At 35.7% G+C, this 27,506-nt stretch overlaps 1 protein-coding gene across 2 annotated transcripts in view; it reads left to right on the top strand.

The window, feature by feature from the left end:
- XIRP2 (xin actin binding repeat containing 2) overlaps positions 1–27,506 on the top strand; it is a 299,799-nt gene that overhangs the window by 253,671 nt on the left and 18,622 nt on the right. For both annotated transcript variants that reach the window (XM_060015684.1, XM_060015683.1), the window contains exons 3-7: positions 49–209; positions 4,789–4,926; positions 25,601–25,711; positions 26,091–26,163; positions 27,117–27,247. In XM_060015684.1, coding sequence (XP_059871667.1) covers positions 49–209; positions 4,789–4,926; positions 25,601–25,711; positions 26,091–26,163; positions 27,117–27,247 — 614 coding nt within the window. The remainder of the gene's footprint in view (positions 1–48; positions 210–4,788; positions 4,927–25,600; positions 25,712–26,090; positions 26,164–27,116; positions 27,248–27,506) is intronic.

Here is a 27,506-nt window from a genome sequence, read left to right as displayed (position 1 = left end):
ATGCTATTTTCTTTTCAAAACCTGAAACGATGCTACATTTGTTTTCAGTGACTGCTGGCCCTAGTAAGCCAGCGAGTGGATTTGCAGAAGACAGTGCTGCGCAGAGAGAGGGTGTGTCAGACCTCCAGGAGGTGGTGTCCTTGAAGGAGCGGATGGCGAGGTACCAGGCAGCTGTTTCCAAGGGTGACTGCCGCAGCTTCTCCACCAACGTAAGCTGCTTCTAGTGCTTCTGCATTAGGCAGGCTGCTTGTCTGCCTTTCATATGCCTCCTTTACATTGCAATATAAGAATACTACTGGACAATGGGATAAAGTAGAAAAAACACAGAAATAGTGTGTATCAAATCCAGAGTATCTGAAATTAAGCTTCAGCTCTGCCACTTATTAGTTGTGTGAACTTGAGCTACTATCTTAACCCTTCTCTGAACTTCAGTTTCCTTAACTGAAAAATGGGAAAAAAACCATCTACTGCAGAGCGTCTCCGTGAAGAGTAAAAGAGATCATTTACGTGTAAGCCATAAGGCACTGTATAAATGTGTCACCACTGCCATAATTATCATTTAACCTATAGCTATTCTCCTTGGGAAGGTTGGGAATTAATTTCAGATCTTAATAATGTGGATCTGCATGCTGCCCTCCTTGGTCTCATGTATAGTTCATTTAAATTCACTGGCAGTATAATTTCTTTTGCTGTTCTCGTTTCTCTGTATGCCCTAAATCCATTAGAAGTGGCTTAATCAACATAGAAATGAGGGAGATTAGCAATGTAGAGAGTCTGCTAAACCAGTTATGATTACGGGAAACAGCAGGATTCAGTCAGACCACCAGTTTTTAGAGCGAATGCATAATAAAGTCATATTCAAAAGAATTTGTTGGGTTCCATATTCTGTGTCCTTCAATCCACAGGATTTGATAAGTCATTTTATCAGTAGCAGCTTTATAGCTTAATGGAATATAAGGATATTCTTTTATAATTATAATCTCCAAATTAGCAAAGTTGTTCGTTTAACCAAAAGAGAAAGAGAGAGAGAGAATAGCCAAGAAGCCTGGTATTCTAAAATAGCTACCCTGAACATTTTTCTTTACAAATCATTCAGAGACAAGAATGACTGTGCCAAACTCATTAACAATGTTGCAATTCTAGATGACATTTGAGTTTTTACATAGTTATTGAAATACATTTCAGGCGCACCATAGATTTTGAATGAATGTACAGAAATGACATAAGTTAACTTCATCACTTCCAAAACAAATAGTATCCCTCCAGCGCCTCCTGCCAGTCTTCTTACATAGCACCCCCTGCTGGATCATTAAGGAACTTTACTACCAATTAGTATTCTAAATCGGAAACATGATTCTTGGTGAAACAAGCTGACTTTGAAAATACCTAGTTAAAGACTGGTTGTTTAGTAAGCAATCTTTTATCTAGGAAGACTTTTATCTTGCTAAACACTAGGAGAATATACCATAAAACAAATTTGTATAAGGCATGATTCGTATTTATTGTGTACTAAAAGGAGAATATTTAAATTGGGCACATAAGGAAACTAAATTATCTCACTATTTAATATAAAAATTTTAAATTTTAATGCTATTCTGAAGAAATTCTACATATAAGGAATTTAATAATCCTTCTCTTTCCTGCGCATTTACAGACAAAACAAATTGAGGGGCAGTGATTTATGGTAGATATGCAATTAGACAGGGACAAAGCCAGACTAGATTCCAGTCTCTTGACTCTAGTACTCTTTCAACTATATTCAACTGCCTCCTCTTATATAAGAAAGCATCTTTGGTCCAAAAAATGTACCCTACTGTTTGGTTTGGCCCTAAGCTAATAAATATTTTGAGAAAAATGATCACACATATTGTCTCAGAGAAATCCTGATAAATATCTAAAGTAAAGCAAAATAACTGCCTTATTTGGTCAGTTGCATCAAATGTTTGTTCAATCAAAAAATCATGGAAATTGCTTATAACCAAATTTCTGTCTATACAAATAAACCAAATATTTTATGTGCAAAATTTGGAAGTCACTGATTTGGCCCCAAACTGAATCCATTATATTTCAGTCACATTGAAGTAGTTACTGTTTGTCCTAGATCAGTTTCTCTTTGTCCTAGACTCAGGCAGATGGCATTTTGTTGAACCTAAAGGAAAAGGCCTGCCTGTGAAAAGGCATCGGTCCTCAGAAGCCCCCTAGAGGAGAAAGGAGAAGTAACATTTGTTAGGCAACAAAATAACAGGTTCTGTACTGTGCAGTTTTATTTCCTTTATCTTTTTTAACACTTGCAGGAAATCTGTGAGAAATATATTGCTATTCCCAGTTTATAGGAAAGAAAACTGAGGTTCAGGAACTCTAGCCCAAGGTTTTAAGTGTCACAACTGGGATTAGAATTACTGTCTGTCCAACTCCCCAGATTGTTATTTCTATTATGCCCTACAAACCAAGAACAGTTCTTTGTAAAAGAAATTGCTGATTCTGTATGGAATATACTTACCTAGGTTTCAGTGTTATGTATTTAAGTTAACTTATTATTAAAATAACATTAGGTAGGTTCTGTATTAAGTATTTAAATTAACTCGTTAATAGAATAATTATCGGCATATCCATTAAATTCCAAATCTTGTTTCTGTGTCCAAGAATAAGAAACATAGAATAAGGATAAACATTTTTTAAAAGGTTCGACACAAAGCAATCTAAGTTATGTGGTCATTTACAATTACATAGATTAGTTGGGGTGTTAGCACATGGTGGTAAACAAGGCAAAGTGAACTCAGTCTGAGCAAAGAAACATCACTCCAGCTCATGGCCATAGGCTTCTCCTTGAGTAAGTCCTGCCATCTTACATATGTAAACTTTCCAAGCTGAGCTGAACAAGAAGACCTCATCGCCACCACTAAATAAACTATAGCTCAAAGGACTTTCTCCCTTAGGCTGGAGAGAAGCATCAGGAAGGCTGGGGTCATGGTTGTACTACTAGTAAAAATAATCAACTGTATGCATTTTTTGCCTGTGTAACATGATCTGATTCCAAAGCACAGTGCTAAAGTAAATGAATGGATATATCTGTTTTTTAATTCATTTAGTAGATAAGAGGCAACCTGATCAGTATAGGAACTGATATTTTTGTGTAAACGCACACACTAGTAAAGTATCCACTCGTTAGCATAATTAATGAGGCTTACCAGATTAATTTGCACATCATTTGGACACTGTTTATAGTTGGAAAAAGTAAGTTTCTTCTTAACAAAATTTGCCTTAATTTCTGTAATTTAATATTTATATATTATCTACATATGATCAATTGAAGAAGGCCATTTATGTAAATTAAATGGCAGAGGGGTAAAAGAAATATTGTAGCCTTAATTCACCCTTCCCTTTCTTTATCTTAAATTTCAAAAGAGATGCCATAATTTCTAATGACTTTAACATGTATCAAGTGACAGTAATTGACCAGGATTTACATGTGAAGTTTGTTGCAGAATTTGATAGAATGTATCCCTTCTTTCCATAGAGTCAATGTGCATATTAAATATTTGGCAGTCCCTGTAACTAGGGAAAGGTTATGAACTTGATAAAGCAATCACTTGAGTATTTGCTAGTAATTCGGATAATCCTGAATATTAATTTCACCTCCAGTATTTTGGAGTATGGAAAACCCCAATTTAGTAGCTGTATTTTTAGTATTTGTTTGAGGAACTACATATTTGGGTGAAGATTTCAGGATCCCAAGAGTCCACAGTCCAAGGTATGGGAACCTCAGCTCACAGGCATTCCGTTACTCTCAGGTCTCAAGGCTTCCAGGGTTATGTCAGGACTAGGCCAGACCTCAGGAGATCTCCTGTGCAAGAAGTGTCACTGAGTCTCCTCCCAGTTTCAGGTGGACCTGGATGTATCTTAGAGGAAAGTGGGCTGGCCTGGGGCCTGTTTGCTTGACAGTTGTCATCCCATCTGGGCTTGACTGCCCACTAGGCTGGAGAATGTGCTGAATCATCAAAACCAAAGCCTTCGAATTACTGCACTTCCCACAGGGGCATAATATCTGACAAGACTCCTCAGTTTTTCAGGTTGTTCTAAATGACACCTACTGGAATAGGCTTTCTCATCTGTAAAATGCCAATGATAGACCTGAATCCTTCTAAACTTAGACATCCCCACCATAAATGACCGTATCTCACAGAACATGGAGAAGCATCAAGTGACAAAATATCTGTAAATACACAGAAAATCACTCAGCACTACGTATTAAGTAGTTGTTATTTTTACTAATATTAATGTATATTAATAAAAATATGCTCCCCAAAATAGCTTCAAAGCTATTTTGTTCATCCTTAATGATTTAAATACATTTTGGAATAAGTCAAATGTTTTTTAATATCCTTATTAATATATTACCTATATAGACATTTGGAATTTTAATGACAACTTTATTGTGGATTAAAATTGAATCAATTATTCTAATTTCTGCTAGTCTGTGTATTATGAGAGAAATCCATTCTAACAGACCTAATCTCCAGACATAAAAATCTATCTGAGATAAGGAAAATTAACTCAATATTTTAAAGATCCTTCTGACTTTATATCAAAAGACTGATACAGGAAAAAACAACATGGAGAACTTATTTTTATTAAGGTTTTCTGTAATAAGATCCTCCTGAAATAATTGTGTATGTTAATATCTTTTTAATATACCACTCAATAATTATCAACCATTTTTTTAAAAAATAGCTTGAGAATCCCATCCTGAGAAGATGTCAAGCTGAAATTTCCTTTTTCTTGTCTTAGATGCTGGAAGAATCAGAAATGTGCACAGTGCCTGGCGGTTTGGCCAGAGTGAAGAAACAATTTGAGAAGGACAAAATTGCTTCTTCCTGTAATACCTTTACTCAGTACCAATACCAGCACCAGGACAGATCTGAGCAGGTAGTACTACTATTGGTAAAGGATAAATCGTGTCTGGTTGAAATGCTTTCATTTCAGTGCTAATATAAAACACACATCCCTGCCCTCTTTGGTGGTATATTTATTTTCATTACTCATTAACAAGAATTGTAATTTTAAAATGTTTTAGAAAAATCACGGTTAATTCATATCAATGTATTGATTTATTTACTTGGAGCATTTTGCCATGTTTCTAGGGAATCATACTGGAATATTTTTTCTCTTGGCTTCTAATGTCTCAAACAAAAATGAAAATTAAATAGCCTAGGTTAGTCAACAGGTAAATAGAAATGTTGAGCACAATATTTACATTGAGCCTCTGCCTTTAGGTCATAATTCATGATAAACTATCTGTTATTTGTTTGCATAGATTAAATATGAAGCATTATTCAGCTGCATATTGTGATGAGTTTTCTGCTTTCTTTAAAAATCACCAAAAATTGAGTAGTGGAAACCAGATGTTATATAAAACTGCATAATACAACTTCTAAATGCTATCTTATATAAAAGATTCTTTCCCATTTCGTTACTCCATTGTCATATATTACCGAATATTGTCATGGGTGATGATTTTTGGATGTGAAAATCTAAGTAATAAAACTCATTAGAGTAAGCCTGGCACTTTGGAAAATAGTAATTGCACTGTAAACAGCTGGACTTAGGCCCAGGTTTTCCAGGAGGAAGAAAGTAACTGGGGTATTTCTGAAATGTTGTAGTCAGAGATAAACGTGGGGGTTGTTTTTGTTTCTTGGTTTTGTTTGTTTGCTTGTTTGTTCAGAAAACTCCCTAGGGTATTTAGAGTTGCCTGAGTTGTGGCTATTAAGGCAGTTGGGTTTGTAAGGTTGCGTCAGGGGCAGTATATCAGATAGATTGATTAAAAGTCTGGTATGTGGAATATTATTTGTTTTCTTTTTCTGGCTTTGTCTGAAAAGTAAACAAGAAAAAAAATGTGCAATGTAAGTTGCTCACAATAAGTTTACAGTAAGATTTCTTTTAATTTTGCCTAAAGGAAATGTAATATAAATAAATTAAGATTGGATATACTTGTGACCTAATGTATAGCTCTTGCAACATAGGATTCTAAGTGAATCAAGTATATGTGTTTACTTGAAACTGATCAACCACATGCTATATAGTCATCATTAATAATTTAAATAAATCCTACGTAGAAGATAGGTAAAGTATTTCCATATCCTTTATTTTGCAGGAAAGCGGTGTGATAGAGTGTAAGGGCTATGGGACTTGTAGATCTGAGTTCACACACCACCTCTGACATTTATCAGCTGAGTCCCATAGACCCAGGGCCATCTTCATTGTGGGCAGTTAAACAGGGCTCCATACTTAGAGGGGCCTTGCACTTAGTTTCATGCTCTGCTGTCATCTTGAAATTCTTAAGATTTTTGAATAATGGACCGTACATTTTCATTTTGCACTGGGTGTGGCAAATTATGTAGCCAGTACTACATAGTCCAAATTCATAAGCCCCTCAAAGTCTCAGTTTCTGTTGAGTTATGATGGAGAAACTGATGAGTGTTTTGTCTATCTCATGAGGTGATTGTGGCAGTCAAAGATGACAAAGAGCAGTTTCCATGAAAACATTTCATCATCTGTGAAACTTGGTATCAGTTAGGATGCTTATATTGCAAAAGACCAAAAACTCAACCACAAGAGTCTTAAACCAAAAGGAACATTACAGATTCATAAAAGTGCAGTCTTGTGGAAGGAAGGCTTGATGTAAGTTCCAGGGGTGTACTAGAGCAACTGGCTTGTACCAACTCTTTGATTATTAAATTTTCAGGAATTTTGCAAACCAGATAATATTGTGTTCATAGCTTGAAATCAGCCATGTTGAGAATATTTATACCAAGGGAATTGTCAAATGCAAAAAATCAGGGATGTCCCTTCCCTTCCCTTCCCTTCTTCCTTCCTTCCCTCTTTCCTTCTTTTCTTTGAGAACCCATTGTGAAGCATATATTACCTTACCATTGATGTAATTAAAGACTCACAGTATGTCTCTAGCGTAGTAGCTAAGAGCACTGGGATGGAGCATGATCACCTGGGTCCAAATCCCTGCTCCTTCATTTATTTATTTAATTTATTTTATGTATTTATTTTTGGTTGCATTGGGTCTTCGTTGCTGCGGCGGGCTTTCTCTAGTTGCAGCAAGCAGGGGCTACTCTTCATTGCAGTGTGCGGGCTTCTCATTCTCTTGTTGCAGAGCACGGGCTCTAGGCACGCGGGCTTCAGTAGTTGTGGCACAAGAGCTCAGTATTTGTGGCTCGCGGGCTCTAGAGCACAGGCTCAGCAGTTGTGGCGCACGGGCTTAGCTGCTCCCCAGCATGAGGGATCTTCCCAGACCAGGGCTCAAACCCGTGTCCCCTGCATTGGTAGGCAGATTCTTAACCACTGTGCCACCAGGGAAGCCCTCTTTCATTTATTAGCTGAATGACATTAGGCAAGTTTCTTAACTTCTCTGTATCTCAATTTCCTCAATTATAAAGTCAAGATTATAATAGTACCCACCTCATAGGTTTGTTAAGAGGATTAATTAAGCTGTTTTTGTAAAGTGCTTAAGACTGTGCCTGGCCCTTCATAAGCACTTCACAAGTGTTTGTTTAAAAAACTGAGTATCTCCTTGATCATATTTCTTCTTTTTTACCTCTCAGCCTCACTTCCTCTGAGCTGGCCCCATTCTCTCCCAGGTTTTCCCCAGAAAGGAGTAAAAACGATGCAGAGAAAGAGTGAGAATCCTTTTCCCAGAAGCCCCAGGGAAAGAAACCTTACAGGATCTAATTGGTTCTAAGTGGAATACACATGCTCCCCCTAGAACTAAATTGCTGTAGCTAGAGGATGCTGATTGGCTGAGGCCTCTGTACCTGTTTAGCTACATGGAAGATCTCAGCATACCCTTATGAACAAAGAATAAATGAATGCTGGGTAAAAACAAAAACAACCAAACCAGCAAATATATATATATATATATCTATCTCCACTATAAGCTCCTTGCAAATATAGTTTATTATTATAAGCTGTAGTTCCTTCTCTGTGACCATGACATACTAAAGTGTGTGAGAGTAATAAAAAAACATGTGCTAAAAATCTGAATATCTGCATGACTCTGGGCCTGTAGGGACCTCTCTGAACTTCAGTTTCATTATCTACGTTTAGATACACTAATAATACCCCATAATTCCATGAGGAATAACTAAATCTAAGTCACAGTGCAATGCAATATAAATAAAATATAAAGGGAATATATGGAAGGATAAACTAGTAAATACCATTTATTGAACTGTATGCAGAAGTCTGTAGGAAAATGAAAGAAAAAAGTCATCTGTATCTTTGAAAATCAAATGACTAACTTATACTCCTTAATGGAAATTTGAGATGCATATCAGATTTGGTTATAGAGAGGAAAACATAGAAAAATCATGTCTTAGATATTCACTTAAACTTTTAAAGCTATCTGAATGCATTCTAAAAATCACTTCTTTTATCAGCAGGGATTGAGAACAAAACATTTACTGGTAGACAGACAGTTAACTCTGTCTTACCCAAGTTATTGTCGGCTCTGAGGGTGTTTTCAGTCTTTATTGAAAGTACTTGAGATTTAGCTCTCTGCTAAGTCTGCCACTGGTCAGAAAAATATTTATTTTGCTGACATATAAAAATTAATATTAGCTTGGAAATTAAGTTTAATTAGAGTTAAAAGAAAGAACATTTGTTTTGGATTTCTGACAATATTTAATATCACAATTAGTAATAATTTCATAAGGTGTAATAATTCAGTCCAGTCTGCCTCTTTCCTTCCTAATGTATTGAAGTGAGCTATTTCAGGGTAATTAGCTATTTGGAAACAGTTTGTCTGGGAGATCAGCAATGGGACTAAACAAGTTTTGAAAATTAAGCTATCTCTGAGGTTAAAGGTCCCTCTGTTTTTTTATTGATTATTTCATACCTATTGAAAAAGAGGTTCTGAAATAGGGGGGAAAAAAGGAGGTACAAGATATAGGAACATTCGTTTATGCCAGACATTTTAAACTTGGAATGATGTCCTATTTATGTGTTCTAAACTTAAGCTTTGTGGTTCTGCCTGTTTAACAGTTACCAGCATCACTGCTAGCCTGTGGAGTATCCTTATGTAAATTAGAAAAAGGAGCTACTCTCAACAGTCAGGGCCCCTGGGTGAAGGATGTTTGGGGTGAGGGTTCAGCTTCTTAGAAGAATGTGTTGGAGAAAACTTTACTCGGTGGCTCTGGTAGTTACTACTACCCATTTTTAATATCACCCATTTAGATTCTGTTTTTCAAAACAGCCATTACTGATTCCTGTAGATATGAATGAAATCCAACCCTCCTTAAGGGATTATGAGCCATTTGGCATGTGTCCTGTTGATATTTAGGTTAGAAATATCACATTAGCATTGTTTCTGACTTTGTCTTAGGATTGATTTCTCAGAATTCTATGCCAGTGAAAATCAGTAGGTTCTTAATGCTAGAATGGAAAGGACCATTTAAGAGAGATATTTTTAATCCACTCAGTACAGCAGGCTCCATTTGGGAAAAAAAAAAAAAAATAACCCATCCCCTCATCCTTAAAAGTGTGTCTTGAAGTATGCTGGAGCAGATGTTGTTGGTATGAAATGGCCATTGTCTCTTTTCGGAGTTGATTTTCACTCACCCTTTCCATGGTTTCTGGGTTGTTGTTTTTTTTAAAGATTTCCTTCCTCTCTTTCTTCTTTTTTAACAGCTTTATTGAGATAATTTGCATACCATAGAACTCACCCATTTTAAGTGTACAATTCAATGTCTGTTTAATATATTCACAAAGTTGTACAGTGTCACCACAATCTAATTTTAGAACATTTCCATTCCTCCAAAAAACAAACCTTGGACCCATTAGCAGTCTTAAGACGTTCCTTCTTTGTGCCATAGTCTCACATTCAGGGTTTGATTTTCATTCTCTCATGCTTATTTCCTCTTCGCTTTCTTTCTCTTTTATTTACAAGTACTGAGTAGCTCCTTGCGTATTAATTGTGAAGTCCTACAAGCATCTTCTTTTCTGGAGTTGTTTTTTTTGTTTGTTTTGTTTTGTCTTCATTTTAAGTGGCTTAAGTAGGGAAGAGCAGATGGGGCTCCAAAAGTCTGGTAAGTAATTAGTGCAATACAGTGCTTAGGTAATTGCTTTCATGTGAAAATGGCTGCACTGAATCTATGTCAAGAGTCTAAAGTATTCCTGACCTTCACTCCCTGCCGCCAAGTCTGATGGGGACCAGTAGGGAGCTGCAAGACAGTATGTATCTTTCCACATACATCTGCTGTTGCAAAAATCCTCATGTAAACATTAGCACTCTGTAGGATTATGTAGATTTGGAACAACCTCTGGACAATTTTAGGCTGATAGAAAATATTTTTGACAGGTTGTGACAGATATAATCTGACATCTGTGTGTTTTAGACTCTTTAAAGGTGACCCGTAATTATTTTCTAGCAAACTAAACATATTTTTATCAGCTAAATGTCCACATTGCAAAGCATTTCTCACGTAAATGTTTTAAACCTACCTTTAGTTTTCTGCCCCATGCGCGATTTTTCAAGGGCCTAGATTGTTATTAACAACCCCAATCTAACCTAGATCTCTATCAGCACACAAGGTTGTGACCAAAAGTGTGTCTTGAAAAGTTTTTTAGTTGTGCGCACGGTTTTAAAGTGACTATTATAACTAAAGTAACCCCACTCAAAATGAGGAAGTTTACACTCATGGTTAGGCCTGTTGGCTCCAGAGTCATACAGCCCAGGTTAGAATTCCCTGAGTTAACCACGTAACCTATTCTGTGAAATGAGGATGAAGTAACAGGTGTGTTAAGACTAAAATGAGACCGTTCATGTAAAATTCTTACTAGAATGCCTAGCAGATATTAAATGTTCAGTAAACACCAGCTATTATCATTAGTAGTGTTGCCACTAAAGTATAATCCAGTGGTAATTATTCTCAAAGTAGAATGCGGTTCATAAACATTTTACGTATAGGTAAGAGGACAAAGAAGGATGGCATTGTTCTGTGCCTCACACCTTAACTGTGTTTTCAGTTTTTTAGCCTGGGGAGACAGAATCGTTTCCCAGAAGCTCATTAGGTAATTAAAGATTAGTTTATAATTAACATCCCTGTACATGCTTTGCAACTGGTGACCTCCTGCTACCCAGTCTCCATCTGTCTCCTCCCTTCCTACCCGTGTCCACCTTCCTATAGCTTTGTAGGTCTTGGTGGAATCCCACATTTTTTCCGACAGAAGGTGAATGGAAAAGAATTATATTTGGTAAAAAAAAAAATGTCCTTGCTCAAGATGCGAAGCCAATTAACTGCATTTAGTACTGCTTTTCCCAACTATGAGGAAAGCAAAAACACAAACTAAACTCTGTGAAAATGTGTATTTCTCAGGATGAAAGGCTTTTTCTACCAGCCCCAACAAACCACTAATTCTTCTCCTGCTTCCAAAAAGCCCATATGTGCTGGTTTGTCTAGAAATGGGGCTTCCAGTACTTATGGAGCACCGATTACGTGCTTCTACCCCAGGCCTCCCTGGGTTGGGGTACAGGAATGTAGTAGGAGTGGGTTTCAATAAGTCCTCTGTCTGCTGGTTTCTACATCACTCTGGACCCGAAGCAAGACCTCTTCAGAGCTCCTGACATGTCTCCTCCTACCTTTTCTCTGACTGGATAAGGATTTAGAATTGACATGAAATCTCAGTGGGAGCTCTTGTCATCTAAGTCTCCTAGGCTCTCAGTAAGGTGGTCCTCAACTCTGGTCATGCACTGGAACTCCTAGGGCAGCCCAGGTAATTCTGGTTTAATTGTCCTGGCATGGGGTCAGGGATCAGGGAATTTTATAGCCCTCCAGGGGATTCTAATGTGCAGCAATGAGCATGGCAGTTCAGGGTTGAGCCAGGATTTGTTATCCCAGAGATGACCACTCCCCTCTTAGTTTCTCATCTGAGGCTTCTCCACTGCCCACCTCATTCTTCACTCTGATACCAAGGCCCTTCTATTTCTATTGAGATTTCTCTTGAGATGCCTACTGCAAAGAATAGAACAGGGGCTGCTGAGAACAGAGAAATCAAGGGCTTAAAAGAATCATGGTGAATATAATAAATGCCAGTCAGCCAAACGACCAATTTACTGGTACCTCCAAGCCCAGTTAACTCCCATGTTAATGGCAGACTGTATTAAAATTGTGAGGATTTTTTTTGCATATATACAAAGATAGATTCAAATATTTTTTAAAAGCTAGATAATGGAGTGATATAAGTGAACTAAAGAAATACATGTCAAAGCATTTAAAATAAACCAATTAGAATAAAAATAAACTAAAAATAATGAATTTATTAGCTTAAGCTACACTGATATGCCAATAATTAATTAAAACTGAGATTTAACTCATTAATATTGCCATCTTTCATTAAAAAACTTTAATTTCATAGGATTATCTGGTTACCTAATGTCTGGTTACCTAATGTCTGGTTACCTAATGTCTCTTGAGTTTGTACCTTTGATATTTCTATAAAAATAATATTAATTTCTGAAAGACATAAGATGATTATAAAGTGATAAACCTTATTAAATCATATAGTAACATGGTCATAGACATTTGGCTCCTTTCACAGCTAAACTAATATGTGGACTCCCCCTGGGATACAAGGTGTGCCTATAAAGCACTATAAGACTATCTTATGTGATCTACTGGCATTAATCACATTACTTTAGAGCCACACACTATAACTCTCAACTTCTGCTGTCCCCAAATGAAGTTGATGGTAATTGCTAACTGTCTACTGAGGTGTGACCATAAAGTCTCAGTCATGGTTCCTTTGCAACTTCCAACTTCAGCTTCTTTTGCAGAATCTGTTGGTAGATGCTAGTGCACAGAGGGATTCACACCTCCCTCCCCTGGGACAGCACTGCAGGCCATTCCAGTGCATCATTATAAAGGGAAACACATTCCAACCCCGCACTGTGAAGATACCCGCAAAGCATTTGCCTGGGTCTTGTGTGGAAACTCTATCTTCTTGATGAAACAGTGTAGTCCATCCAATGTGTGCATTCTGCCTGGGTTCCTTTACTGTGCTGAAAATGAGCAAACAAACTAATCTGCCTGGTGGCTTGGAGGGGTTTAGAAACATTACCAGAGGAAGGGGGGCCCCCAGTACAGTTTCTCAGGCAGTCAGGGCCTCAGTGAATGGTACAAATACTCATAAGTAAAACTGAGTTGCAAGATTCAATGCTTTCAAAAAACCTTGAATTGGTTGCTTTTCTATGATTCATCTTATTCTCCAAAATAAAAGTTGTAGTAGTAACATTTACCCAATTATTGGAGTATTACTATCAAAGTTTCTCTTTCTCTTAATGGTACTTTTAATGGTGAGTTTTCTGTTTCTGAAACCTATTTGTTCTTATAGAATCCATTTTCAGTTTCATTTACAGAAGAAAAGTATACTTACAGATATACCCTTCACTCCTTTAAAGTGAAAGGAATTGGGATTGCTTTAGGAGAAAAGGAGTGGTATTGTTCTTATCACAGGGCCTATGGTTACTGAGAGAGTGTCACCTAGACCCTTTCCTCAAAGACACAAAGTGAGAGCACAGAGTTTCATGTTCTTAGAGGTTCAGCAGGTGATCTGAAAAAGTTTTTGATGTTGATAAAGATATAAAGCACAGATGTTTTGACATAATCAAATTTTATGTCTTCTTTTATGGGAGGGAGTGGATATTTAGGGAAAGTTGGAATAGAAAAAAAATACATTTGTATAGCCCCTTCTTCAATCTGGTCTCCTATTAGTTTAGAATTGTAACTGTGCTCTTTGTATAATTACGCTTAATAGAATTCTCAAGTATATAGACAATATCTTATAATATACTAATTAAATTTACTTTCTTTTTAAATTTTATAATAGAATGGCAAGACATAGAATTTTAAGTTCTGAGATTTTGCTAGTTTGTGAGGAGCAAGGAAAATTAAAACAACAAAAGAAACCCTTAAGATTACTCAGTCATTTTGTTTGCAGAACTTAGTAAAATCTGCAAAATGTTTTTTCCACATGATTACTTTTATAAAACGGGTGTTTTCTGTAAGCACTTGACATAAGAGGATATTATTAGCTCTTTCTGCTGCTTCTGGGTCTCATATTTCTCAGAATAAACCTGTCTTCATGGATCTCTGAAAATGACTGGATCGAGTCAAGCTTGTCTATTCTTTTGGATGTTCGTTTATTTATTAGTTTGCATAATTACAGATGAATTATCATGCTAAAAAAAACTGGAAGAACACAAGGCCCGAGAAAAGGAAGAGGCATTAAGAGATTCTGTCCTTAGCACCATGCCCTTACAGAGATATGTTTAAGAAATTCTTCGTTTTTTCCAGCTTCTTTGCAAATCTCAACATCACAGAAGCCAGAGTAAGATTACATCTCCTTCTAACAGCCTTTTCTTGTCCTTGTTCTTTATCCCTATCTATCCTGAGTGATCTACCCAGCATGGTCCAAGAAACAGCTTTTTAGAAGACTACTTCATTTCTAACCCCATCAGGAGGACAGGGCACATCATATACCAGCCACTACATGGACCCCAATAGGGGGAGCCAAGTGCTCAATTCATCTTCCTTATCCTTGGGTAAATACCAGGGTCTTCTAGAGACATCATCCTGCTATGGCATTTGAAATTCCTCCCTTGGATCCTGCAATTCATCATATTGCACAGTGTATGGGGATACTGTTTGGGGAGGTTTAGGGTGCTTCGATGAAGTCAGTACTTTAGACTGGGGTTCAGTTTGTGAGCCTTTTATCAGAAGCATTTTGTATCATTATTCTAAAAATATCAACAAATTCCCCCCAATCATATTTTCTGTGTTTTGTTTTTCTTTTAGAGGATCAAAAAAAAGTTTTCCTTTTTTTCCTCAGTTCCTTTTCTTCCCTGTCTTTATTTTTTCCAGGCCTTTCGTTACTACAGAGGGGATTATGATAATGAGAAAGTGTACCATCAAGTCTGGGTACCAAAAATAGAGAAAGAAAAGCAATAATTTGTGGGGAGGAGGGAGTGTGAAAAAAAATACTGATGAGAGAATTATAGATACTTACATACAGAGCTTCTTTTTCTGTATCAGAATCAGATGGAAATATGTTGATTTCCTCCTGTAAAAATAGTGGTGAGACAGACAATATCATGTCACACAAAATACAGGTTAAATTACTTAAATATAATGATCATAGGCTCTGTGTTTGGCACCTATGCTCAGTATTATTTCTCTTCTTATAATTTTGAGATACATGATCAAGTATTTATCTTTGACTGTTTCATAGACCACTATACTTGAAATAAGCTTTAAAGACTATCACTCCTTAGCAAAGCCTGTTTGAATCTCATCCGCTCTGATGCATCCTTATAGAACCAACTTGATCTTCAGTCATGAGTCTTCAGCAAGTGGGTGGGCGCCCTGGAACTGATAAGTGTAACTGGGAGAAAATCCAGTACAGATCAAAGGGTATGTCCTTAAATTTCATTTCATCTGATTTGTTTCTACAAATCTATAGGAGTTAAATGGCTCAATTTTTATAAGCTGGAGATGTATATTTTTAGGCAAAATGAAACTATTTAAGCATCTACTTAAAGCAAATCGTTCTTTATCCTTTTTTGTAAGAACCTTGTTTCCATTTTGAGACCCTTCTAACCTCTGACATTGATTTTTATATTTCTTGAAACCTTTGCACTTGATGACCGATATTACACTGATAAAAAAGATGGTTCACTGAATCAACAACCCTAAAAGAAATAAAGCAAATTGTGTGGTTACCTGATATACTGGTGAAAAGCATATTAGGATAAAAGACTCAGTGATTTTTTTCAAAAAAATTAATATACAATAAAAATTACAGCACATGATTATTAATTTTTAGATTCTTTGAAGGCATTTCAGTGCAGTTCTTCAGCATACTTAGCTAGTTGAGAATAACTCTCCTTTCTTGTCCCTACTTTAAATGCACTTTAGGTACATCACAAGTGCATGTTGAGCACATCACTTATTGCTTTAAGGTGTTAAAAGCATTGACTCAAAACAACTGGTTGACTGAATTCTTGTTCATCTCTGTATTCATGGTATATGTTTGGAATTTTCAAATCTTGCACAGCATTTTCCCTTCAACTCCTTTTACTGGTTAAGTCCATGGGTAATCAACATGTAGAATTTAAAAATGGTAAAATTCTTAAGAAATTAGATGTTATAAAGTGTGAAGGGCATTGTATATTTCCTGATACATAACAGCACTCAATCAGTGGTAGCTCCTTCTATCTCCTTCAATGCTTCCCTACTCTCTACCCCAGCAGATTACAAATGAGGATTCTAAGTGAGACTGAAATTAGCTGTGATTTACTTACCTGATTTCTCACTTGAATTGATGACAAACTCCAGCCCATAACCCAACATTCCTGTCTCTACTTCAATCTCTTTCCATTCCCCGTTTTACTAGTAGATACATTCACCAGTGATTGCAACTAATTACCCTTTTATTTTTCCTGATTTTTCCTCATTATGAAGAAAACCCAAATGATCAGAGTAATTAATTTGTAGTCATAATTAATAATTATCCTGAAATGCTTTGTTTGCATGGATTATCTTGGAATGCTTACATCAGAGCCAAATCTGTTTTATGGTGCTTTTTCCTTCCTCTTGGATTTTATATAAGGATTTAAAATGTATTCCTCCCAGTGACCAAGACTGATGACCATAAAGGCTCAGAGGGACAGTGAATGAAGGAGGCAGGTTTGTATAACAGGAACTCTTCATGACCCTATTAGCAGGCAAACTGTACTGTCTCAGTCTTCCTAAAGGAAGTTGTAATGTCACATGGAGCATATATTGCCAAGAAATAAGCCCAAATCAATTTCATCATAGGGCATTTCTAGAAAACATAGTTTTCTACTATGTTATCTGTTGTCAAAAATGAGTGGCATTCCTTTTCTTGTGTTTTTAACTGGTTTCTGTTTGGTAAATAAGACCTCTGTGTTGGCAAATAATACTTTCTTAGGAAAGGTAATGTGCACTTTTCATTCTTTTGGACATCTGAACCTCCTGTACTTGGGGACTCCACCACCCCATTAGGCAAAACCAGCCTCCACTAGAAGAAGCTGCAAATATCATACACTCACTCTCCTGGCCCTGCTGGTATCTAGGACCCAAGCTTGTGAACTAGACTGCACCAATCAGACACCTCCAACTCAGTCTTTGCATTAAGAAGTAATGAAATGGCATGAGAAGCAGGGACTATGAAGAATCAGTTTTGGTGATGGCTGGTGGCGGAGATTAGCTACATCAATTTTCAAGAAAGAACCATTCTAGAAGCAATATCTGTTATATAATATCAATGGCTTTGGCAATGAGTGTGTCCAATGTCAGCAGCAAGGGTGCCTTCTCCAGAAGGTTCTGCAGCATTTTTCGGCAGTGTTCCTGGCTACAAAACCTCCAAGTCTTATTCTGTGAGAATAAGTATATTTCTGGAGTCTTATTCCTGGAGACTCTGTGGAATACACTTCTGCTATGAAATGTCTCTTTAACAAAGTACCTGTCCTATTTAAATCAGTTAGACTCTGATGCTTGACACTGGGAGCTGTGACTGATAAAACTATATATAAATTACAAATCTTAACATTCTTATTTTATCGTCTAGATGAGAGGCACACAACAGGACCTTTTAGGAAAGAGTTAAGTGTGAGAAGAATTGTATAATAGTAGATTAAATCACTGTGAACTGACTCTCCACTGGGTACCAGTTCATGAACAATGAACCAAAGAAGATCTGGATAGGTGATCAGAAAGCCACTCTCTGGCCATGCCTCTATAGAAATGTCCATGTCCTAGGGGCCAGAATGACTTAGAAGAGTTATAATATGCATAGGCACCTTTTCGCTTCTCTTTGAAAAATCCCCCAAATCCACTACTTCTCTGGTTGAAAAAAATGTACATATTGAAATTTGTTTTTTCTTTCGTTTCTGGGCTTAACTCTACAATGAAAAAATTCATGGCAAAATGTATTGACATAACCACAGACGATCTACATTCCTTCAATCTTTTTTTTTTTTGGCCTTGTTTACTATGTATCCCAAGTTACTAGGAAAATAGCTGATGCAGAGTAAGTGTGCAATGAATATGTTAAGCAAAGATAGCAAATACTAATGTAGCACTTATGAGCCAGGTTTTCACATATGTTAACTGACTTTCTCCTCACAATAACCTTCTGAGATAGGCATTATTTTTAGCTTCCCGCCCCCTACTTTTTTTTGACAAGAAATGAACTCATGAAAGATCTAAGTAACTTGCCCAAGAAAGTGAGCAAATGTGATCCTAACTCAGGAAGGCTGACTCCAGAATCTGTGCCTTATTTTTTTTTTTATTCAGCTAATAGTCATTAACCACTCACCATATGTCAAGCACAAAAGATTCAATGATGAGTATGATATTATTTTGCCCTCAAGACGCTCACTCTATCAGAGAGAAACACATATAACAAATAATTACAAGTGCAATATGGTAGATTCTATCATGGAAAATATAAATGAGGTTCGTTGGGACACAAGGAGGTTGTGATAAACTTTACTCTGGATGAAGGATGGTCAAGGAGGGGAATCTGAGGGTGGAGGATGCTTCAGCTGAGACTTAAAATCATTTTTTATAAATACAGAATTACATTCTAAGTGAAAGGAACAACTTATGCAAAAGGTAAAATAGTATATTTGTGAAGATAATGAGGCACAATTGAGTCGTGAAGCTTGAGATGTAGCCAAAGACTGGATAAGAGAAAAACTTATATGCTATAATAAAGATTTTTTACTTTATTCTAAGGCAATAAAAAACCATTGAAGAAACAAACAGGGGAGTAAGATGAATAGATATGCATTTAAGAAACATTTTTTCTAGTTGTATAGGATGGATATAAATGGTGTCGAGGTTAGACTGAAGAAGATAAGTTAGGAGACTACTGAAATAGCAGATTAAATACATGAGGACTTAAACGGATCAGAAGTTCTAGAGTAAAGAGGGCATTGACTCAAAAGATAATTAAAGATAGAATTGGAAGAGCTTATAAATCAATTGGATATTGGTGAAGAGGGGTAATAATAAAAAGGTAGAATTCTTCTCTTTCTCTCTTTTGGTTTGCATTAATTAATGTAAGATATATGTTACCCCTGGTTTTCTTTTTCTTTAAAATGTTTTCATTCTTTTTGCAAGCTTTTTTTGGTAATTTCACTGCTCCTTGAGACTAAGTTTTAGCCTCTTTTATTGTACTTTTATGTTTATTTATATCCAAGTGCCTTTTTTGTTTTAAGATGCCTTACGTCTATGTTAGATTGAAATCCTGTATACATGTATGTGTGTGTGTGTGCGTGTATGTGTGTGTATAAAAAACATACATCTACATAAAACTTCTAGAAGGTGTCCTTTACTGAAAATTGAATGTTTTTATGTATCCTGTTCTTTTTAGTTTGTCACATAAGTATTGTTGTTTATATTACTAATATGTTTGATGGCCCAGTTGAGAGTACATCTTTTACATGTTCTCTTAATGAATCTTCAGCATTTTTGGACGCTGGGATATGGCTCTATAAATAACACTTTGGGGAAAGTAGAGGACAAAGTTTTAGTAGTGAAAGCTGGCATTACTTATTCATAAACCTCCCTCTTTGAAGTCAAATATTCCTACTTTCAAATTAATTATTTTTATTAAAAAATTATAAGTTTTGCTCTTTATAGCTAAATATGACCAAAGCATAATTGTTTTGAGCCCAGAAAGAGCTGAAAATAATTGAATGATAGTGCTTCTCTCAGAGATTTATACAACAAGCCTGCATAATTCATGCATGTGTATATATTACAGATCTTGTCTCAAGAGAATTTCAAGCTAAGTGAGCCATTTTTATTCCGTTAGATACGTATGTACAGTTTTTTAAATTAATTAATTAATTAATTTAGCTGCACCGGGTCTTTGCTGTGGCGTGTAGGATCTTTTCAGCTGTGGAATGCAGGCTCTCAGTTGCAGCATGCGGGATCTAGTTCCAGGGATCTAACCCAGGCACTGGGAGCGCAGAGTCTTAACCGCTGGACCACCAGGGAAATCCTGTACGTATTTTTATATATTGCACAGATATAGAGATAGATGAATAGACAGATGATTGATATGTAGATAGGTTGGTAGATAAAACTTTTACTAAAACAGTACTGACAACGCCTAGCAAAATGCTATAGAGATAGTTGGTGCTCAGTAGCTATTGGCTGAATAAATAAAGGTATAAGTTAAGCTATATACGATCACTCACATTTAGGGATGCAGTGATTTCAAAGGAAAAAGTTACTATCTTAATTTTTTTTCTGAACGTTTTGCATCATCAGTCTCTTAGGTCCAACAGTCTAACTAGGACACACTCATAGCTTCAGGGAGCATTACTACTGAACCAAGTAAAATTGTAGTCTTCACTTCCAAATATATTGAGTTATATGAAGAATCACGACTTACATTTGCCTTGATTCTTCTTTTCCCTTGATATTAAAAATAAGGATAAAGTATTGTCTTTTCCTGTCATCATAAATACCTCAACTTAATTTTTTGACGTCATAGTAATTTTGCTCAACACATGTCTACTGCTATTTCTTGGCAATACATCAGATTCACAAACTCAGTGAATAATAACAATTCACTAAAAAAAGAACATACAGACTAGTTTAGTTTTTTTTAGCACCATGAAGATCTTTTTATAAAAAGGCCACCTGAAAATAAATTTTCCTATTTTTCAATGTTCTTTACCTTTTTGTATGTGTTTGTTACCTTTGTGTATTTTTTGGTTTCTTTGTACAGGCTTCTCCTCCCTCTAATGATGTCAGCTGCTCTTCACAGCATCACAGCACTGCCCATATTCTTCCATAAATGTTCTGATCACTTGCAATGTTATCAAGAGAACTCTTCTTCATATACTTTGTCAGTGATGGACATGTTATTGTTATATGCATCAGCTTCAGTAACTCCACCTACCAATCATAAAATGTTCAGTGTCAAAGATTGTCAGCCAAAATACAAAAAAATAAAATCATAGGATTATGTGGGGAAAAAATAGAATTTTAATTTTTAAATTAGATTTTTATAAAATCATAAAATTTTCACACTCCTGAGAAAAAAGTGGCTATTTGCTCATGATATTACTATTGACTATTTGCTCATAGTATTACTATTCACTCCTTGATATTCTGGGGGGCATCTACTCTCTACCAGGAAGCTAAACATTGGGATTTGAGGATGCATGAATTCAGTTAAAGGAAAGGGTCGTATTATCAAATAATGAATGTGAAATCGATAGGTAGATAATAGAGGTGTGTACTGACCATACAGGAATACAATAAAAGAAGCAGTAATAGGGAACTCTGTATAGAAAAGTCAGGAAAGGTTTCAAATAGAAAATAATTTTGAGCCAAGACTCGGAAGTGTATAGTGAATGAGGAAAAGCCGTAACCAATGCTCCAATGCTAGGGACGTCAAATTTTATACTGTAAAGTTTTAAAGTAAATTTTTAAAACGTAAAGAGAAAATTCAGGGCAAAAAGAAAACATGTTTGAATTCAAACATATCAAAATCTAGACAAACACAATATATCAACCACAAATTTTTATGCTCATCACTTAAAAGAAAGAACTGATTATTCTTTCAAACCTTGAATCAACTGACATCTTTGCTAACATAAATAGCACATTTTTGGTATTGTTTCTGTCAGTTTGACAACGATGCATATAACATTAATACATCATAACCCTTCCTAGTTTTATTAAGAATGAGGTTAGTGATGGGTAAAATTGCTGAATTACTGGTATTGAGCATGAGCTGTTTTTTCCATTCTAGTGAGGCAGTAATCATCTACTTTTCTGCCAGTCTTTCATCACACTTTTTTCTACTGGGTATACTTCTAAGAGTCACAATAATAGTGAGTCACCATAAAAAGTCTGTCCTTTTCTTTCCTTACTCATTATGCTAGCATGAGTTTGCATTTTTATCAGTGGAAATGTACAATGTCTTTTCCTGTAACGATAATAACAGTGGCAAGTTGGGTAGGCAGAGTGTGAACTCTTTCCTGTGCTGGAGAAATCTCCTTAGAAGTGTACATCCATGAGAGACTTTTGTAATATACTTGACTAATCTATGAGCTGATATCAGATTGGCGTGAGCTATGCAAATATTATAACATTTTGTGATCATGCCACATTTTCTCCTTTAGATTCCAAAATTAGACCACGTATATCATCTGTGTTTCTTTTCATGGATGAATGATATTTAAAAAAAGAGTTTAAGTGTGATTTAGTAACTTACCTAAGATTATAGCATATCTTATATAAAGGAGGGAGTGAGTACTATCCCCATTCCTGACTTTGGTTAATCCACCTGTGAACAAAACTGCATTTTTCTTCTTGCAGCCCGATCTATATTTGAATTTAATTTTTAAGTACCAATTTCATGAACTATTTTATGTGAGTTTGCATATGGTATTCTGGCCGGAATTCTTTTTTACATTTTATTTGTGTAATTTGATTTCTTCCCGAGCATTATGATGATCCATCCTTTTATCTAACCCTTCACTCTATAGACACCAGCAATCGGGAAGAATGAAAGTCAGATTTAAAATCCAACTCTACTAGTTGCATAATATGAAACACAGTAAATGATGGAAACAAAATCTTGGAATATTTTAAGACAGACGTCATGTAAACTGCAGAAAACAGGGGGCAGTAAAATTGATGCATTGACACTGACATACCAAACTAGTGTAGCAATTACAGTAGTATTTAGTAATAGCACATAATGCTGAAGTAGAAACTTATACCTTTAAACTAAATTTATGTATCCTTCCACTGTTTATGTTGTGTCATCTCCTACAAGAAAATATATTTAAAGATGATAGGCAGGTTTTTTTTTTTAAATGTCAGCTTGGTGTTAAATACTCCATTAGTGAGTGATGGGAACAGTGACCAACTGAAAAGTATATGCCCCAACTAAGACAGGTGGCCACTACTTTGTTCCAGCAAGCCACTGCCATGTTGGAATATGGCATATTGCCAGATCTTCAAAATTTTCAAACATAAGCAGAAATCTTGATTTTTTTGTAGGTTTTAATTACTTCAAAACTTTAAAAAACATTGAGTGGGTCAAATAAGCTTGTCTCTGGGCCACAGCTTGTCATCTGGGCCTCTAGGCAGAGACGTGATTCTATAGTAATGATCATTGTGCCTTTCAATAAGGATCTTGGTACTGGTCAGTTCCCATGTCCTTTGCTCTTTCACTTTCTGTTTAATCAGTACTTCCTATTTCTCAGTGTGTCATAAGAAAGCCATAGAATATCCCCATTATATTCCTATAGATGGAAAGACTTGCCATAGTTGTAAACAGTTATTATACAAAGAGTTGTTATTTGTGCCCATGCATTTTTTTCTATCTGTGGTCTTCAATGACAGTTATTGTTCCCTCCAGCCTAATGTTATTAATACCCTTAAATAAAACTTGATTATGCAAAACTTTTTATTATATAGAATTATGATTTTTTGAACTTAAAGGAAAGAATATGAATTGTTTATTTCCTACACTCCCTCTTGAAAAAGTAAAGTACACATTTTGTTCATTGTTCTAACCCCAGGTTCTAGGTCATTCTCAGGCAAATAGAAGGTTGAATGAAATTCATTTATTAATGGAAATTTGCTGTTTTATTCATTCATTCGTTAAGTAAACTTTTCCTTAGCATAAACTATGTGTCAAGCATGTTAATAAATATCTATTGATATATGTGGATCATTAACTAGGGCTAGAAACCCATTCTGCTTAGGAAAAGATTACACTGGCCTTTAATTTAATGAGATATAATTTATATTTTTTCAGCTTTATTGAGGTATAATTGAAAAAATTATAAGATAATTTAAAGTGTACATAGTGATAATTTGATATACATACACACTGTGAAAGGATTCCTCCCATCTAGTTAATTAACACACCCAATGAAATGTAATCTACATTTTAAAGTGCAAACCTACATTTTGGCTTCAATTCTCTGAAGGACTTTTGGGAGGGTATCAAGTTTTTGTCATAACTCTCCTTCCTAGATAGTGTAATAAGATCAGATAATACTGTATATCTCTAAGCAAATGTCTGACTGCCATCTGGTTAATCGGAACTTTAACCCTGTATACCAGATACCCCTGGGGGTAAGCCAGACACTAGAAGTCCACTAGCAAGAAAAAAAAATCACAAGTCAAGATCTCATGAGTTAACTTTAAACTTATTCTTGGTTTAAAGTTTAGAATTTGATCCCTTAGAACTATTTAACTCCATGTTTTTTTTTTTTTAAAAAGTTAGTGCTCCTATTTGATTAATAGTAATAATGCCCCTTTGATCACTTGACTATTCTCTACTAAGACAAAAATTTTTAAATCCCATCTCAAAAACAGTATTTGTTAGTCATGTAGATATCAAGGGTAAAGTGAAATCCCAACCTCAAAGGCAATCAAATAGGTGTGTTCTTGGAGAGTCATCTGTCTATGACCTTATTTTTTGATGTTAAGATTTTTAGCAGTATGCCAGCTGCTTCACCATATCAGTCAATCAATCAATCATATACTTGTGTCAGATCACATTCTGTAGTAACAGCAGGGCTGGATCACCAAAATTAATAGGAGTTTCAACCCTCCAATTCAGCCAGGATCACTGTGCTAACTTAACCAAAATCAAAAGTAGCGCCATGTGTGAAGACAGAGACACACTAGCATAATATGGCCTATTTATATTGGTTATATTTAATGGTTATAGTCTTCGATTGAACTCTGGATGTGTCATCAAACCAGAAGGCCACCTTGAAGATGGGAATGTCTTTCTGTAGAATGAAACTCTGGCTTATAAACAACAAAATATATTTCTTTTTCATCAAGGGTTTTCATTTTCTTTTTGAGATTCATCTTTGTCATATTGGGTATGAGTTGCCTCATTAACATTTGTTGCTTTCTAAGGGTAGTAGGCAGAATAATGGCTCCTGAAGATATCTATGTCTTAATCCTCAGGATTCGTGAATATGTTAAGTTACATGGCAAAGAAGAATTAAGGTTGCAGATGAAATTAGAGCTGCTAAGTAACTGACCTTTTGACAGGGAGATAATCCTGAATACTCTGGATTAGTCCAGTGTAATCACAGTGGTCCTTAAAAGTGAAAGAGGGGATCCCAAGAGAAAATCAGAGAGGTCGCAGAGTGAGAAAAAGTTCAACTTGATAGAGGAGGGGGGCCATAAGCCAATGAAAGTGGGCAGTCTCTAGAACTGCAAGAGGCAAGAGAATGGATTCTCTCCTAGAGCCTGCAGAAAGAAATGCATGCCTTCTTACATCTGCCAACACCCAGTAAGACCCATTCAGGGCTTCTGACCTACAGAAGTGTAAGATATTAACTTTGTGGTAATTGCTACAACAGCCAAGTAAACTAATATACTGAGGAAACAGGTTTTTTTTCAGAAGCGTCTGTCACTGAAATTGCATTAATAAAATAAAAGTTAAAATTTTCAGAATTTTCTTAAAGCATTGTCCATTCATTCATTCATCCATTCATTTTCAGGAGGTAATCCGTAGCAGCCAGGTCGACATTGCAGGACACAGCCAGGAAATGGAAAGAAATGAACAAGAAACTTCCAAAGCACACAAAATTGATGTTCTTGGAACAGAAATGGTAACTATTTAGAAAGATAATACTTTCCACACAGTTTGCAGAACTGTGTAGAAATTCTGACCTTGTTATAAACAGTTGATTTTATTGTCCTTTTATATATTTAATATCAATACACATCAGTGTCTCTTTCCGTACTTTGGGGTTGATATTCTTTGAAAAATAAAATGAGCACCCTAAAAATATAACTGCACTTTAGGTGTCAATTCATATTTGTTCTGTTATAGCATGAACCCATGCATTAAAATAAATGACCAAAGTGTAATCAATGTGCACTGAAGTCTTGGAAGAAAATCATGGTGCAATGAAGAATATGTGTGCAATACTGAAATAATTGACTTCTTAAAAACAATTATTTATTTAAAATTATCTTTAAACACAGGTCTCTCATCTTGAAAAACACACTGTGGAAATAAATCAAGCTTCTCCACTCCATCAATATGTTCAAGAAACAGGTAAGAATCTGGTATTATTTCACCCCAATATATCTTTTTCCTATTGATGTTTCTGTGTTTGAATGGAGGACTTCCAAAGCACAAACCTTCCCACTAAATAAAGTTAGTAACTATGACTTATGATCCCAAAGGGGACAGAATAGTATTTCTATATATAATTGGGTTCTGCCTGTGGTACGAGATGCAATAAGCTTCTAAAATAGTTCATTGCCCTTCAACCCTATGATGTATTCATCCAAAACGCCTAGAAGGTGATAAGCCAGCCACCTCTGAATTGCATTTTGCTCAGGGATCCAGAATGAAACTTGATGTTATCAAGCTCCCTGGGAACAGAAAAGTTATCTAGATTGTATTACTTTTAATAACAAATTTAAGCACGTTTAAGTCTAATTCTCCAACCCACAGATATGAGATTAGACTACAGACAAACCTGCGCAAGTTTGCATAAGATGGGTACAGGGTGTCTTGCCTATAAAAGTGGAATGAGAAGTTTTGCTGTCCCAAAGTGCTAAAAGGGTAGATTTAAGCCAACTGTGACCCAAATGTTATTTGACTATATCTGAGTTTGGTTTTATTTTAGTTTTGCTTAAAGAAGTAGATCTTCCTTTTCTGTTCTTCTACTGTTCTTTTCTTGTTTTATAACTTTTATTATTATTTTTGAGCATAACAGCAAAACATGCTTGTAGAAAATTTGGAAACTACATACAATTAAAATAAACAGCACTTTCATTACTTATGACTTTCCATCCAGAGATAATCACCACCATTTTTCCTCCTATATTTCTTGACATATACTAACTTACATAATGAAATACTGCCATATGTATACATTTATATCCTGAATATTTTTACTTAACTTACATTATGAGAAGTTTTCCATAGCATTATAATGTCTTCTCAAACATCATGTTTATTAGTTACATAATATCCCTGGTGTTGTTTTCTGTTTGTAGTCATAGATACACCTGAGGATGAAGAGATTCCAAAGGTTTCAACTAAGTTTTTAAAAGAACAATTTGAAAAGTCTGCCCAGGAAAAGGTCCTTTATTCTGACAAAGAGACGACTCCAACCAAGCAGATTAAGGTAAGATAATTTCTCTGCACAGAGACATATTAAGTGTAAAACCAGATGTAAATACATAACATTTTCAAATTATTGAATTTTTGAGGTGGTTTTTCAACAACAACAAAAAATATTCAGAGCCGGCGCTTATTCTGTTCCGTAAGAAGAATATTATTCTATATGAGAAAAGCAGTAGAAAGAAAACTTTTCTCACTAGAGGAAATTAGGGAAGAAAAAATTATGTATGCACTAAAGTTTAATAACTAACATTAAAGTAATA

The sequence above is a fragment of the Delphinus delphis genome, chromosome 7 (genome assembly GCF_949987515.2).
Source record: "Delphinus delphis chromosome 7, mDelDel1.2, whole genome shotgun sequence".
Taxonomy (NCBI): Eukaryota; Metazoa; Chordata; class Mammalia; order Artiodactyla; family Delphinidae; genus Delphinus; species Delphinus delphis.
Note: the sequence above shows the minus strand (reverse complement) of the source record. Positions and strands in the feature narration are given on the sequence as shown.